The sequence below is a fragment of the Meleagris gallopavo genome, chromosome 1 (assembly GCF_905368555.1).
Source record: "Meleagris gallopavo chromosome 1, MGAL_WU_HG_1.1, whole genome shotgun sequence".
NCBI lineage: Eukaryota > Metazoa > Chordata > Aves > Galliformes > Phasianidae > Meleagris > Meleagris gallopavo.
Genome location: NC_139404.1, coordinates 62,564,646 through 62,581,009, shown reverse-complemented (window position 1 = coordinate 62,581,009; position 16,364 = coordinate 62,564,646). Strand labels below are relative to the sequence as shown.

The 16,364-nt window shown below is 38.1% G+C and overlaps 1 protein-coding gene across 1 annotated transcript in view; it reads left to right on the top strand.

Moving 5' to 3' along the window:
- Positions 1-15,479, top strand: part of SLC15A5 (solute carrier family 15 member 5) — a 29,837-nt gene extending 14,358 nt beyond the window's left edge. Inside the window, exons 6-9 of the mRNA XM_085216821.1 lie at positions 1,093-1,281; positions 5,316-5,447; positions 11,651-11,759; positions 14,149-15,479. Coding sequence (XP_085072947.1) covers positions 1,093-1,281; positions 5,316-5,447; positions 11,651-11,759; positions 14,149-14,299 — 581 coding nt within the window. The 3' untranslated portion in view covers positions 14,300-15,479. The remainder of the gene's footprint in view (positions 1-1,092; positions 1,282-5,315; positions 5,448-11,650; positions 11,760-14,148) is intronic.
- Positions 15,480-16,364: the final 885 nt, after the last annotated feature.

Genomic DNA, 16,364 nt, shown 5'->3' with positions numbered 1-16,364 from the left:
TGAAAATCTTAAAGTGAATTTAGATGGTGGACTTCTTCATGAAAAACATAGATTTAGGTGTATTGAGTTTTTCCGGCTTGATTTAACCAGCTAGTACAGGAAATTCAACAGAGAATGGAATATGTATTTGTTGTATATGTCCCTTAATTCAAGTTTTCTCATAAAATACATTGATGAAGAACACTCTCAGACCACTCAGAGAGTCTGGGCTGCTGCAGCTTTCCTCTTCCCACAGCCAAGCCTTTCATCACCCCTCCTCAACTAACACTGGCACTCTTTGATGGCACAGATAGTTAAGGGAGTAGATAATTCTTCTTTAAATTCTGAATAAAAGGAAGGATAATTTCAAACTCGAGTATGTGGGGGCACAGGTTTTCCATTAATAATGGTAAGAGTAGTGAAGAGGTGATAATGTGGAGAGATATATTAGTACCAAGTGAGAAGTACATAACTTCTGACATGAGAGCTTTGTGTTCCTTTGTCTAGAAATGACAGGGGAAAAAAAAAAAAAAAAGAAACCTACCAGTTTCCAGTTCTGCAGGCTTTCTGATAACACAAGGGTAGCTGCTGTATATTCCAGTAAAGTGTTGGTTAATGGTATGTGCTGAAGTTAGTTTATGTTGCCTCAGGTAGCAGTCTTAAGCTGTGGAAATGGTGTGGTTACTTTAGAAATATGGTAGTTTGCCTGCACTATTTTTGTATAGGAAAAAAAAAAAAAGGTAAAACAGATATTCTGTCTGTATACTTCAGAAATTTATTGCTGCTTGAATTGTAGGATTTCCCCTGCTCTTAGTACTCAATCTTTTCTGGTATCTGGACAATCTGCCTTTTTTTTCTCATCTCCTCTAATATTAAAAAAATAATAATTTAAAATATTTTTTGAAAATCTCTCCTTTACTCTGCATCCCTGCATTCTGTGTGTGCTGAGCTGGTGTCTCTTTACCATAGATTTAGAATCAAATTCATGGAGAAGGATCTCTTGTTTTTAAAATTTTAAAAACTTTTCCATTGTATGTCTTGGACTCTGCTTCACTGTAAGCATGTGGTATTCCTATAACTGCAACCTTGGCAAACACTCTGCTCTTAACCCAGTTGCAGGTCAGTTATCTGCTGCACTTTCTGTGATGGTTGCTGGCTTCTCTGAAATACACCGAAAGCATTTTCCTCAGGTGGAACAGACCCTTTCTGAGGAGGTTCTCCTGGTCTCATCCATGCCTTGCTTCCACTTAGCTCCTCAGTACATCTTGCTTGGAGTGGCTGAAGCCTTGGTAACTCCCTCTTGTAAGTAAAATCTAAAAGGCTAATGCAACAGCGTCCTGATTTGCTGAGAATGCCACTACCTAAAAATAAATTATCATGTAATATTTTATCCCTGGCTCTGTTTCACAGGCTTATTGAGTAGATTTACTCTTTACCTGCTTTGGGTAACAAAATTTGTTTTGCTGGCTGTAACGTAGTGGCATTGTTCTAGACTAAAGGGGAGGTGCTGCAGTCTTGCCAGGCCCAAGGGTTGTGTTACTTGCCATCCTGTGGGAGATTATGACAGTAGGATTCTAGGCTTGGGATTGTTTTTCCTTGAAATGGAAAACTGCTTCATGTAGGTGCCTGTCCAGATGGGTTTTTGAGGTTCCTTCAGTTCTGAACTATTCTCTTTCTGATGATTTTCTTGAGATTGAACAAATACACATGATAACTGAGCCATGGTTGCAGTTTTTGAGCACATTCAGACCACAGCAAGGAGAAGCAATTTAGCTTACCCTTTTCATTTAAGGAACCATGTAATAAAATCACGTGGTTTTTCCACAGACATAGAGCGTATGCAAGGAGATACCACAATTTAACTGACCTAATAACTGAAAAAATATTGTAGGCAAAGGCAGGACTACTGTTTGTACTCCATTCAGAAGTCATGTGAAGATGCCTCCATAGAGCATCATGCCTTAGTTGGTGTAATGGAGCCAGACATAAGCATTCCTGCAGAGCACAGGCAGAGCTTAAGTCACATCTGTCATCCATAAATTATGTAGATGCACTCATGATTGTGAATCTAAAACTTCTCTCCCTTCCATATAATTTACTTTTACACATTTACACTGACACTCTTGAGGCTTATCTTCTTCTGAGAATCACAAGGCGTTTTACCTTGCAAAACATATTTAAAAAGTTATTAACAAAAATAAACTAATCAATGTTCATTTAAAATATATATATTCATATACATATATAGGTAATGTTATTAACTAACTGATCTCCATAAGCATTTAGTTTGACAGGTTGAGTGTCTGTTGTTCTCAGTGCAACCCCAGAAAAGCCTGAATTTTTGTTTAAGAGCAGGAAAAAATTTTGGCTTCATTCTTGTGTTGTAAGACTACTCAGAATAGTGGGTCATGGTTTGTCACTAAAAAGGTAATTTTCCCTAGTTTTAAATACTTAACACCCTCATAATGCCTCTTCATCCGATTTGCTCTCAAGTACTTAATTGAGATAGTTTTCTAGGCAGGTTGTGTGGTTTCTAGGTTACAGGTTAAGTGTAACAGAAAACTGTGACCTTCTCTGTTAAGCTTAACAAAAAAAAAAAAAAATGGTTAAAAGGTGGCTTGCTTACAGTCTTATGCTGCTGCATGAAAAAGAATATTTCTGGTGGAATAAAGCTCTTAACTAGCATAGTAGAACACAACACAAGTCCAGTGACTGGAAGATAACATTAGCCTTTAAAAACAAAACAAGCAAAAAGATGCCATACAAGACCAAGTTTTATTTATTTATTTATATTTATTTTGAAGAATTATTGTTAGAATGCATTAGGAAGAAAACTATTTGAATGAAAGACAATAAAGACTAAACAACTCTCTAAAAGCTACAGTCATAGATGTGATTCAAGAACCGTTGGGGTAAGTCAGAGCTGAGATTTGCATGGGAAAAAAGCTAAAGGTAGGTTCTAAAATAGATAGATTACTACTATTTTCAGTTGAGATGCAGGCTTGCATTCCTTTGCCCACAGGTAGGTGTCCTAGAACCCCTTGTGACAGAGAATTAAAGATGTTACATGCAAGGCAAGCAGGCTCCTTTTATAGTACCTGCCTGGCCTTTAGCTGCTGCTGGGGTAGAGTATGGTTCTACTATAGGATCTGCATCCCTTGAGGCAGCCCCATGCAGATGACCAAGGCATGCTGGAGCATTTTGGGCAGCGTTTGGCATCTCTTTGGCCTACTGGTTTCTATTTCAGTCTGAACTGAATTACAGTACAGGAACCATTCACTGGATCCACATCAGCGGTAATGACAGCCTAGACACTGAAATAGTTGTTTTACCTTTCAAGACATTTTACTGCCTGTATTATGCAGAAGGTCAAATTCAATTATCATAATAATTCACTTGGTCTGAAAGTACATGATCCTAGTTGAAGACAGAAATGTTCACACTTGTAATCAGAGGAAAGAGAGGAGATATCTCATTTCTGGAGTGACTGGTTAGAGAAGCTAGGTCTGGCATATTAAACTCTTTATCTGTTAGATCACTGGTACTTACAATTGTTTATAAGATATATTTCATTATCTTATTGATAGGAGGCTTACATAATCACCTGTCTTGGGTGGCATGAAGATCTTTAAGAATACGTAAGAACAGTATATAAATTTTGCCTAACGCAAAGTCTTGCTTAAAATCTCTCTTTCTTTTTCTCTCTCTCTATATACATAATGAAATGATAAAATAACTGCTTTCCTTCACTGTTAGAATTTAAGATCACACACACATGCAGAGAGCTTGAATTTGCTACCCTAGCTTGCTTTGAAGGAGGAAATTATTCTTCTAAAGCTTAGCGCTAAAAAAAGAAGTGGGGGAAGTTCATCCTGTGGAGCATCATTAGCAAGCATTTGCCCCTGCAGTGCATGAGATGGGGATGGTGATGGGGAGACATCCTACAGAGCACAGCAGCTGTGTTGCACTGACAGCATCCGAGGAATTGGGTGCTCTGTAGCTGCTTGCCCAAAGTTACCAGGTTTAGTACTGCTATACTTTTCTTTGCCCATCACCATTTCTCCACGCACTTAAAAATGGAAAGCCTTGTAACAAACTGCTCTATTAGTTAAAGAATATATTGGGAATCGCTTCACCCACCAACAAAATGCTGTGGTCTCCAGAGTGAAATGCAGCAGCTGGTTAATTGTTCACTGTGGGAGAAGTGAGGAATGGAGTATGCAATTGAAACAGCAGGAATAATTTACTAAGTAGGATACTATTACCAAGCAGAATTTTGCCAAGATACATACTCTACAGCCTGGTGTTGAGGGGGACAAAATAAGCCCATAATCAAATGCTTTCTAGGCTCTCAGACTCAAAGTAGTTAAGATGCTGACAGTCTTGTGTTTCAGACTATATTATTCCATCTACAGATGATGTCCTGAGCTCACCTGCTCTCTCCTGCACTCAGGCCTTTGGCTTCTATTGCAAATTAGGGGGGAAAAAAAGAACAGTGCCCATAGTACCTTTTTCTTTTTTTAAAATGTTTCTAAATCTCTAATTTGGACATCCAAATGAAAAAAAGATGGAAGACAGTCGCTGTGGAGTTTCATTTGCATTCAGTAATGCTCCAGGCAGCTCAGCATCCAAATAGGCTTCTCTGTTTACAAGCTTCTCAAGCTGGGGGTCATTCAAACTCGGGTAATAAAGCAGACTAGAAGATATTGGGGCTTGGAAAACTGTTCTGGGTGAGGGCTCAAGGTGTAACATTGGGGAGCAAAAGTTTTGACCAGGGAAACTTGTTCAAAGAAAAATTGTTATAAGAGCTTGCTGTAAGTATAACTTACTTTAGCCAAATTACAACTAGGGGAATGACAGTCTTCCATGCTAAAATTATATGCTGCACCCTCCCACATCTAAAGTTTTCTTTTTTCTAGTTTACTCTTCTGGCAAGCAAGTGAAGGACAATAAGTTTTAAAGTAGTTAATGACCCTTGGGGTTTCAAGGAAATGGAGCACTGCCGAGCCTTAAATTAACTCAAATCAAGTGTCCTGTTAAAGGCAGTGCACCGAAGTTCAGAAGTATTCATTAGTGGCCTTGCTGCAATGGGTCTGGTGTGTGAGGTCTTGCAGTTAAATATCACTTTCTTCACACATTGTACTTGCAATGGAGTTTTCCTTGGGTTTTTCTTAACTTCTACACCAACAGATGTAATTGCCCTTCTGCAGTAGCCTCTGTGGGTAAAATATACAAAGTTCGTATTACACAGACTGGAGATTTTTCTCATCTGTCTTCTACCATTGCTATTTTAAAAATAAAACAAAGCTGTCGCTGTATTTGCTTCTATTTTAAAGGTTCATTGCTATCATTCTGGCTTGTACCAGAAAGAATTCGAGGAATTTCCATGCATTTTTTAACTCTCTTCAATGGAGCTGGCTGCTTTATGGGAGCTTTCTTTGTTCAGACATCCCACGCTGGCACTCAAGGTAAGAATATGCCCATATCTGGTGTTCCTGAGCAGTTTTCAAATACGGTTGATTATTGATCTGGAGCAATAGACAGCTCAGTTGAAGGAAATGACAAAATTTTATTGATGTGGTTTCACAGTTAAGATGGAATTAAGATAGGAAGTAGACGAATACAGCTGTAAAGCTAATCTTAATGAGTAACCTTAGTTTTGATAGGTGGAGTAATTAGAGAATGGCACTATGCAGGAAGCCTCTACCTCCAACCTCTATTCTCCTCTGGAATACTAGAAAATAAATCATCTTGGATGTATTTTTTTTGTTGTTGTTGTTAATGAACAAATATGTTCATGTTAGCCACAATCATTACATGGAGGCTTCTGGCCATGACAGCAAGATTACTGCTTCAAAGAATGCGGAATACATCTCTTCTGTCTCACTATGTCATAAAGAAAAGGAAGTTGGATCGAGCATTTCAAAGCTATCCAAGGGATTTATTCCCCCAGATACACTTCTTTCTTGCAGTCTTTACCTCTCTCCCTTTTGTCAATTACTAGAAAAACCAGATTCTGTGACAACATGGTTTTTTGCGATGTGTTTTACCCTTTTTCAGGCAAATAATGCCTTTCCCAGAAAACTTGGTATGTTTCAAGGTGAGTTACATGTAATTTGGTTTAATTCTTTTAAGCAGTATTTAGTTCAAGCCCCCACACTGGAGCTTTCTCTGTGATGCTGTCTTTGAAGAAAGGCAAAGGGTTTAAGGTTTTTTTTCCTTTGCTGATAGATCTTTGTTCAATACATATGACTTTTTCATAAGTAAATTTGAAAAGGGATGCATTTGAGACCTTGAGCTGAAGGACAGGGATTCCATTGTTTACATATCTGAAATAGGGGTGGTTTTTAACCTCACACTTCTGTTAGAGTTTAATTACCACGCAGACAAGCATCACCTGGAGATGGGTAAAAGCAGTGGATGAATCAGGCAAAGAACCATCATGTACAAAGACATCTGTGGCAGTGAGTGGAGCTGCTTGAATTTCCACCAGTGTAACGGATTTTTTTTTCATTGTACAATCATAGAATCACCAAGGGTGGAAAAGACCTCCAAAATCATCTAGTCTAAGTGTCCACCTACCACCAATAGTTTCCCCACTAAACCTTATCCCTTAGTACCACATCCAAACACTTCTTGAGCACCTCTATGGAAGTATTCCTTCACTCACCCCACCAGACTTCTGTCTCGCTGTCTTGAATCAAAGTGAGCTTGCAATTTAGCAAGGGACATGGACTGGGGCTGGACATAGCATGTAACAATTACTTGGAGTTGGTCTTGTTTTATATGAAAGCATTTCTTATGAAATATTCATATTCTGTACTTTTTCTGAATTTTTATAATGTGCTGCTCAAGGTGTTCTTTTGCGCTTCCAGTGAGAAGCTTTAGATCAGTGAAGTAGTAATTCTTTAAGTTATAAAGATTAACAGTTAATTGTTGAAACTTCTAAAGATGACAGAGCTTCAAAGAACAAAATGGTGACCTCTCCTAAATGAAGTAAGTTCAAATGACATACTCTTGCTTTTGGTATTTTTTTCAGCTCTGTTTAAAGAGCTTCTGAAACATTTGGTACCTGGACAATTTCAGAAATTGTGGAGAAAAAAGAATGACTCTGATCTTTTTTTCTCTGAAAAGCTAAACCAATTTAACCAAGATGGGAATTCATTCTTTTCTTGCTGAAAGAAGATGACAGTGTTTATGCAACACTTTTTGTAGGATTTAACAAGTCTCAGCATGTAATTCTTGGGCTATGGATGCTCTTGCTTTATGCAGTGATTCTTGTTTCACTGAACTTATGCCAAAACTATTTCTGGTTTTCCCATATTTAAGCAATGTGGCCATGATTGCCATGAGGCAATTCAGGATGCAGTGAAGAAGATCCTCCAATGTGTATTTTGAAGCATAGACAGCGAGAATATTATTTAAACCTTTTTATATACTACTTCATGTCACTAGTTTAGAAAATTATTTAGATTTTTATTGGCAAAGTTGATCAAATATCAGTCACAGACAAAGCTGCATTAATCACTTGTTAATCATATTTATGGGGGATGGTGTGAATATGATGAAATATAACCTTTTTTTAAAAAAAAAAAAATCTGACGAGTGCAAACAGATGATGGGTGACAGTGATATTTTCAGTACAAGCTGGGAAACTGCTTTCTTTTGGATCTTTTACCTCTCCTAACATTTTAATGGAAGGATATGCAAGACGCAACCTGTCCTCCCATGTCAATCATTTCAGAGTACTGTTCTCTAAAAATAATGTAAATATGTAAGGGGAGGGGAAAAAAGGTCAGAGAAAGGAAACTGCCCTGACACAGTTGTATTGAGATAGTTTTTTCTCTTTCCAGATTGGAGCTAGCTTTTTGTGATTCAATAGTGATAAAGCTAAAGGATATTTCTTGTAGTCCAGATGGTAGTATCCACTGGTTCCTACTTAGGTAATAAGGATTAGAGGGAGACCAAGACTTGAATTTGGATATGATTAAACACTGAATATATGTCTGCTAACTTGATGAAATTATAGGAGGTGCAACTCTTTTCTACAATCTGATATTTTTTTTTTCCATAGTAACATTCTATGTTGAAGGATAGAGTTAAAAATACAGGAACTGTGCAGAATGAGCTAACCTCTTTCATATGATTTCTTTACTTTATCTTCTCTACTTTCCCTGTGCTAAAAATGATGGTATTATTGAGTAAACAATGCCTTCCTATGTGACTTTGGGCTTCACTGTGAATCCCTTGAGAACTCCAAGGGCACCACCACTGTGACAAGTACCTTGTGTGTGCCAGTACATCTGGAAAATGTTTTTTTGCAATCCTTTACACATACTCCTTCATAGCTTATTTTACTGTCTGTCACCAATGGGGTTGTTCACCACAACTAGCACAAGTTACTGATTCACCTACTTTTTCTCCTGTGTTGGAAGGAACAGGTTTTTTTCTTGATGTTATGATATTCCTCTACTCTATTTGAGCATTTTTGATGCAAAATGGATAAGGCTGGTGAATGTTGGTGCAAGTTTACCAGGTACTTTTAATTTGACAACATCTGGTAGCAATGTTGAGGAACTCAGGATTTTCCTGGGCTTAGTCTTCTAATTCTTTTCTATATTTGCCATGAAATGCATAACCAGTTCACCTCTAGCAAATAACAAAAGGCTCTTTAAAATAGTTGGCTGAAGGAAACTTCTGATTCTGTGGTGATTCATGCTACTGAGTATTTCTATTGTTGGAATAAAAATGGAAATCAGGAGCTTGTTGTAGAAAGTTAATTCCCAGTGAGCAATTATCTATGTGACAAACCAACCTTGTAATTGGCACTTCTGTTGGCAATCTCTATAGAACAGTAAAGGATTGACAGAACCCAAAGGCAGTGTCTTTTGGGGAAAAGTGAATTGTTAGCATATTGCGTTCTGATTGAAGGATGAAAAAGTTCTGAATTCTTCAAACACAGTAGTGCCAAAGGCATCTTATTCCATCAAAAACAAGCAAACAGACCCAATAAGTTCCTAGCATTCATAGCTGAGAATAAAATTCTGAAAACATGAACCAAACCCAGTCCTTGCTAGATTCATGCTAGCTATGGCTTGTGAAAGCTTTTGGTGGGGCAAGGAGCGAGGTGCCTAACGGTAGTTTCACTGCCCAAAACACATGGTGGAAGTTACAACACCAATGGCTGTTCTCCCAAGTCTTCCTGTCAGCAGAGGATTCTCTGTGCACTGTACGTGAGCAGAAGATAATGTCACCCAGGTATAATACTTATTCCATTGGGAAGTCAACCTACTTTTAAAAGGAAAAAAAGAAGAAAGCATTTGTGACAGAAGTTAAGAGGTGATTAATTGATGCTGGCTATATACACTGGTGAAAATAGATATTGCCAGACCAACCTGATCTTTGAGGTTCTAGAGGAGGTAAAACGAAGGCAGAACCCTGGTCTCCTAATGCCCATGTGCATGTTCCACCCTGATAGAACCAACCAGTTTCACTTTCAACCTTTCAGTATAGTATAGTACCTTTCCTACCATAAAGATGTCCAAAATCTATTTAACTTTTTCTCAAAAGCTGCTGAACTCCTTATATATGGCTTAGTACTATTTAAAGTCCATATTTTCTCTTCAGTTTACATTGTAAACTCTATTCCATTAGGAAACTCCTGCTGCTCATGTAGTTAGACCAGCTGATGTAAGTAACCTGGCAGACAGTGTGAACTCTGCTTTGACAAGCCGTAGCACCAAGCCCCGTGTGTGCTTCCCCTCTCATCAGATAGACCTGCTCTCTCCGTGAGCTCTGTCAGCCACATGGGGATGCAAAATGAAAAACTACCTGATTGTGAATTATGACAGTAAAAGTTTATAAGCTACTAAAATGAAGTTATAGCACCTAGGAGCTCAGTCAACTGACAGCGTTAAGTGATATGCTTTAAAGCTCACTCTGAGATAATGCTACAAAAGGCACCAGGCGTGGAGGTGAGGTGGTGCTGTGCTGTGACAGGCAGGAAGGTGACATGGCACAGAGTTAGCTGAGAGCTGGGGGAGAGCTGCTGCACTGATGGCAGGTGTTCCCTGACAGTCCCAGGAGAGAGAGAGGTAACTGCTTTGAAAAGAAATGTGTTTACCACGCGAAAATGTGGAGGAAAGATGTAAGTGTGTGTGTGTGTGTGTGTAATCGTATTTTTTTTTCTCTCTCTCCAAATCTAATTAGTAAAAAGTTAACATGCTAAGAATTGCATTGGATGGCTGAAGATGTCTTCAGTGGTCAAAAGATAAATTGTGGCTATCAGATCCGTACAGGATAGTTATGCCATAGAAAGCTATTTTCTTCTTCTCCCTTTTAAGCTAGTTCAAGTGGTGAATAGTTACCCATATAAATGGGAAGGAATTGGTACCAGAATCTGCGGGAGCAAAGAACGGCATATTTGTGTGCATAAATGCTGGTGGTTTAGTTCAGGTCAGGTGTGTACTTTTGACTTGTATTTTCTGATCATTTCCATTTGCGCATTGATTTGCATCACAGCAATCTTGGACCACAAAAAAAAAAAAAAAATCATTCCTTTGGATGAAACTAAATCCCCAAAATGCCTGTGCTGGCTGTGTTCCAGCTGCTAATGGGAATCAGTCTGACACAGCCTTCCTGAGCTGTGTGCAGTGTGGACATTGGGTTCTCAGCTGTGGCTGAGTGCTCCTCTTGAACTTCGCTACTTGCTAATGAGGGCAGACTCTCCTTTCTCAAAGGCAATAAACAGCCTGTGCTCACAAATAATGTAGGAGGTCATTATAGCACTGTGCAGCTCTCTGATATTCTGTATCTACAGTCATTTCTTTTTTCACCTTGGTTTTACCTCTCATTGTTGTTGATTATAATGCTTCAGGAGGTGCTTGTCTTCAGATTCAGTCTGACTGGGGCTTGTTTTCCTGTTAAGCACCTCAATTTCCATAGTAATAATTTACCATCCGAGCTTATTTGCTGCCTGTAATGAGCAACATTGAAAGCATGCAAGAATACAGACAGAGGCTCTGGGTGTGCATGTATAGGTGGTACTGTTTGCTGTTGAAGGGAGTCTTTCTTCCAGAATGTCCTAGACACTGTTGCTAAAAGCCTCAGTGAGGCAAAGCTCTGTGACTCTTGCAGAACAAATTATGTGTACAATGCAATAATGTGTTACAGACTCCTAGTTAAAGGCAACCATAAAGTTAAATGTCAGCTAGCATCATGGTAATGGTGCAACACCCAAGGCACTAAAAAAAAATTATTATTATTATTTTTTTTTTTTTGAAACAAAAGCCTGTTAAAAGCATGAGAGATGTAAATAAAGATTTCTACAAACCACCTTAATTCTAACCCTTCCTAAAACTTTTGCATTGACATTCATTTAATGGGATAATGGCCCGGTCATGACTGTAATAGCTGTGTAGTTAACTTTCCAGGATGCTTCAGATTTGTTAAAAAAATTTCTTCACTTCATGTCTACCTATCAGAAGCGAAGTGCACTGTAGACTTGGAAAAAATACATACTGAGTGAATTAAGACTGTGCAAATAGCTACGGGGGGTTCAAGTCACCTGCTGTGACTGTGTATTACACAAACTTCTCTTTGTGTCTTTCATAAAAACCATGTCTCACCCTGCAAGGCAAACTAACTCTGCTTCAAATGTCTGCTTTGACAGGCAACTGGTTTCCACACTTGCTACATGAAGGTAATTTGGAGAGATTCTTCTTCTTCTTGGCTTCCTTGATGATGGTGAACGCCCTTGGGTTCTGGACCATTGCACACAGGTATGTGTGAGGAAATAAACTTGATGCTTCATTTGTAGGTAGGGCAGAAATTCTTGCAGAACCTGTAAGTAGTATGCAATACTGAATTAGTAGTGATCGCATGATGATGTCCAGAATTCAGAATTCTGTGGGCTTTTTCTTTCCCTGAAGTGGGAGATTTCACAGAAAATTTGTGGTAAGACTTAAAAATAAATAGCCGAAGTCATATAATTAGCCTTGAATACCTTAAAAGTCTTTTAATACAAAAAATGTCTTGAACTAAAAAGAGAATCCTTTCCTAAAGGACATAACTATGGGATTAAAACTATAGCATCAGGTATTAAAACCCTGAAAATGACTTACAGTGCACTTGCTTATGTACCAAAGTATGGTAAACACTGCTATTGTCCCTGTGAGCCTTAGTGTAAGGCAGTAGATGTGATAGCCGCAAAAAGATAGCAGAACACTACTGGTTAATGCTTTATGTAGTGGTCTCAACAGAGTAATGGAGAAATAATTTCTAATAGTCTGAGTAGTGAGATGAATTAAACTTTTTACTGGATATAATGGAATTGCTCAATTAGCCTCCAAAGAGAAAGCAAGTCTATGTCACTTGTAGAGCCAAGGTTTAATGCCCACATATTGCCTGTAAAATGCAAGGAATTATAAGAAACAATTCACCTTGTATCCAGGATGGCATCAGAGCTGGCCTGCATCTTGTATTCTGGAATATTTAATTAGTTTGTCAGTGTTATAAGGAATACTTGTGGTTAAGAATGGAGAAGGAAGCAGTGCTATCGTGAGGGGGGGGTGGGGAAAGGTCGTGTGTAAATGGCATTCTCTCAAGATACCTGGCTGCTGTTCTATGAAAATCTTTCAGAAGAGTTGAAATAGTGATTTGATAACGACAGTAATAGAAGATTTCCAAGGCACCAGGAACTCTTGAAGAAAAATGCTCCTTTTCCTATTACATATTACTCTAACTTTGCAGTAGCATCTTATCACTTCAATGTAACCTGAAACATGAATGTCCATTTGTACAGGTAGCTAGTTCTCACTTCAGTTCTTTTAACTGTGACCTGAATCATGGTTGAAAATATTTCTCTTCCAGGTACTTTGTCTTGTCCTCTTACAAAATGAGATCTTTTTCTTCTGTAAATTGGAATACCTATTTGTGTCACTTAGTGTTGAAAACTGAAGGATTTTGGTTTTCAAAACTGGTTTAAGCTCAAGAAATAATTTTGCCACAAATTAACTTGTTTTTAGGAGTCAACAAAATTCTCATGTCTTCTTATAAATAGGTAGGCTGTTCCAAAAGTAATGCTTCCTATTATTTCCTTGGCAACTACAACAGCTACAAAGAGTACAATAGCACCATTTGATAGAGCAAATTTTCAACTACAAAACAGAATTTTTCAACCACCAAGTGCACAGCTGTGCATTTCCACCAGCAATGAACAAGAGCCTGCAAGCTGTGATTATACAAAATCTGCACCAGCTGTGTGTGGCTGTCCAGAATGTGGCTTGTCTTTCACATCAGTGTCACCACTGCTGAAACAAATCGCCCACCTCACTGTGCTGAAATCCACTGTTTGGTCTCCATAAGCATTCAGCAAGCATTGGTAAATGTTAACGGATGCAGTTTTTTTCCACATTCAATGAGATACCTTGTCTTCATAGACACTTCAGTGTCAGACACCATTTTGTCAGGCTGCCCTTCTGCTGCCATCCATTCCAAGGCAACAAAACATAACAAAATGTTAATGGGAAGGTTCAACCTCTACAGTCATACCACCAATATCTGCCTCTGACATTGTGAGCCAAAATAATAAGATAGGAGGCATTACTTTTGGAGCAAATATTGTGTGTATATATTTAATTTTATTTCAAATTGACATTTCATTACAATATTGAGGTATTTTATTTTTTCAGCAAGATGACTGAGACCGACAAGAAATATATTTTTGGGATTAAATGTTACCGTTTCATTTTCTGCCAAATTAAATTCTCATACTTGTCACTTTGCAGAAGGGAGAAAAAAGGATGAGACTATACAGGTATAAGCCTTGATTTAACTGTAGGAGGATATTAGTACTTATAACTCTGAATTAGAAAAATTCTATTGAAGTTTCTCTGAGAAAAGCATGTTTTCAAAACAGTGTTTTTGTGTACTATTCCAGATATTAATTGCTGTTTATTTATTGATAAAGTACTGCTTTTGTTAATGCTTGCATCAAGTTTAGTACTTCTTGTCCTTCTGTTTGTGAAAGTTTCCATGAAAGTGCATATTGCTACCATATTCTTTGACTGCTTAGAAACTCAGGATTCAGAAGGCACTTCTAACTTGTGTGAAATCAGTCCCAGAAAGGATGGCTACCCTAGCGTTTTCCTTCACTATTCTCCTTCCCAGATACAGCAATCTGAACCAGGAGTATACCAGTGAGTTCAGAGGAAGACTTTCTGAGGAAAAAGAAGTCTTTCTGAAGCATGACAAAGTCATCGAGCACTATGGTAGTGTCCTGGATCATTCTTCCATTTTATCTCCTATGGAGACAACCTGAAAAGTTTCACCCTTGTTGCACTAAATTTTGATTGTATCTATAAGCTTTCTAATGAAAAATAATGTAGTGCACTTTAATGGAACCACCAATGTAGTTACTAATCACCTTAGGATTAATGTTATTTATAAGTTTACAAAATAGCAATTGTCTTAGGATTTAGCCTTGTAGAATGCTGCACTGTCATAATGCATGCCACGGACAATGAGAGCTCACTGCTTTGCATGGTTGATGTAGAGATGCTTTTAATCTGTATAGGAAAAAGGACAGATATTCATGTGTATTTATGATTAATAATGGTTAAAAATTAATAAATTCGTGTATATATTTGTTTAGCAAATTACTGTGACAGTAACATTTGAAAATAACTTTGTAGGCAGTATTAATTAATTCATACTTGTGAAGTGGGAGCCTTGTGTTATTCCTGGTTAATATTTACCTGCTCTCCAATTTCAGCAAGTTGCTACTTCACCTTAGTTTCCTCTTCAGGAAAATGGACACCACCATGCTAAACTTCTCTAGAGATTGCCTTGATGTCTACCAGGAATATACTGAATATTATAAGCTAGTGACAAATCTTTAAAAATCTGGTGTGAGGCACTTGTGCTGAGGCATCTAGCCATCACTTAGCAGAAGCACTATGGGATTTGTCATTCCTAGAGGATGATATACGGTAATGTTGCTAGTGGGAGATCCAGAGGCTACAATTTATTTAGATAAAAATCACTAATTGTTACCCAGTTGGAGAAGGTGAAAGGTGTTAGGAAGATATTAAGGAAAGTGCAGACACAGCTGCAAGTTGAGGAAGAAACAATTAACAAAATTGAAATTAATGAATTAATGAAATTAATCTTAAAAATCTAAACAGTGTTAAGCACTCCCAAAACTGACTTGTGATGCTGATCAAACCTTTTTAAGTTATATTAATAAAATGATAATGAGGAAAATATTAGGGCTCTCATGTAATAAAGAAACATACAAAACCCGAAAACTAGAGGAACACTTTGATTAAAAGTTGATAGAGTTGAAAACTCAAGTCGTCAGAATGCTACCAGACACAAGGAATTCTATACCACAGGAGAAATCACACTGAATGCACACAGTGCTCTGAAGTGACACAGTAGTTTATGCACTGAAACTGTAAAAGAGTTGATGAAGGTAATCACAGCACTGTTATGCATTTAACCATGCTGCAGGTGGGGTTGGGAGCAGTGAGGGGGAAGCAAAATACAGTAAGTATATCTAAGAAGTAGAAGGGAAGGCAGTCAGGACTGTCTCAGAGCTGTTAGTTTGATCTCACTAGTATTTAAGGTTTTGTTTAAAAAAAAAATAATAATAAAAGAGAATTTTTAAAGTCATGAGATAAAAGGAAAACTGAATAAAATGCAATGCTGATGTATCAAAGATAGATTTGCCAGACGACCTTAATGCCTGTTTGTAATGAGCACTCATCTTTTAAACAAAACATAGTAGAGATGATCTGCCTTAATTTCAATAAAGCCTTTGGCATATTTCTCAAGGGAAACAACTTGTGTAGATGAGAGTCAGCAGAAGGTGGCTGGGAGACCAGTTTAAGCCCAGATGGCAACAGATATTGTGGAAAAGAGAGGTACCCATCTGCAAGTAAGCTTTAGTAGAACTTGTTTAATATTGTCCTTTGTGGTAAAAGGGAAACTGATCCTGGGATGTTTCTTCCATCTTCACCAACACAAGTATCTTCATTCAAGAGGTGCTTTTTGACTGAGACTGATTCAGTGGCACAGCTGAGCGTGCAACTGGCTGTTTGCTCTGTGAGGGTTTTTGGTGGGGGGGTGGGAGAGGGAAGGTGTGGGAGTGGAGGAAGGCTGCCTACTTGTCTCACCCTGGCTTCTGCTTGCCAGCATAGTGAAGAGGAGGAGACTCCAGGGGTCCCAGAAGAGAAGAGACCCTATCTACCAAGAATCTTGAGCTTGCTTTTTTTTTTTTTTTTATTTTTTTTTAAGGTTTCTTTGAGAGAGCTTTCTGAAGCAGATTTCTTTTCAAGTCTCTGAGACCTGGTCTGTGAATTTCTATTTCTATGCTTCTTTAA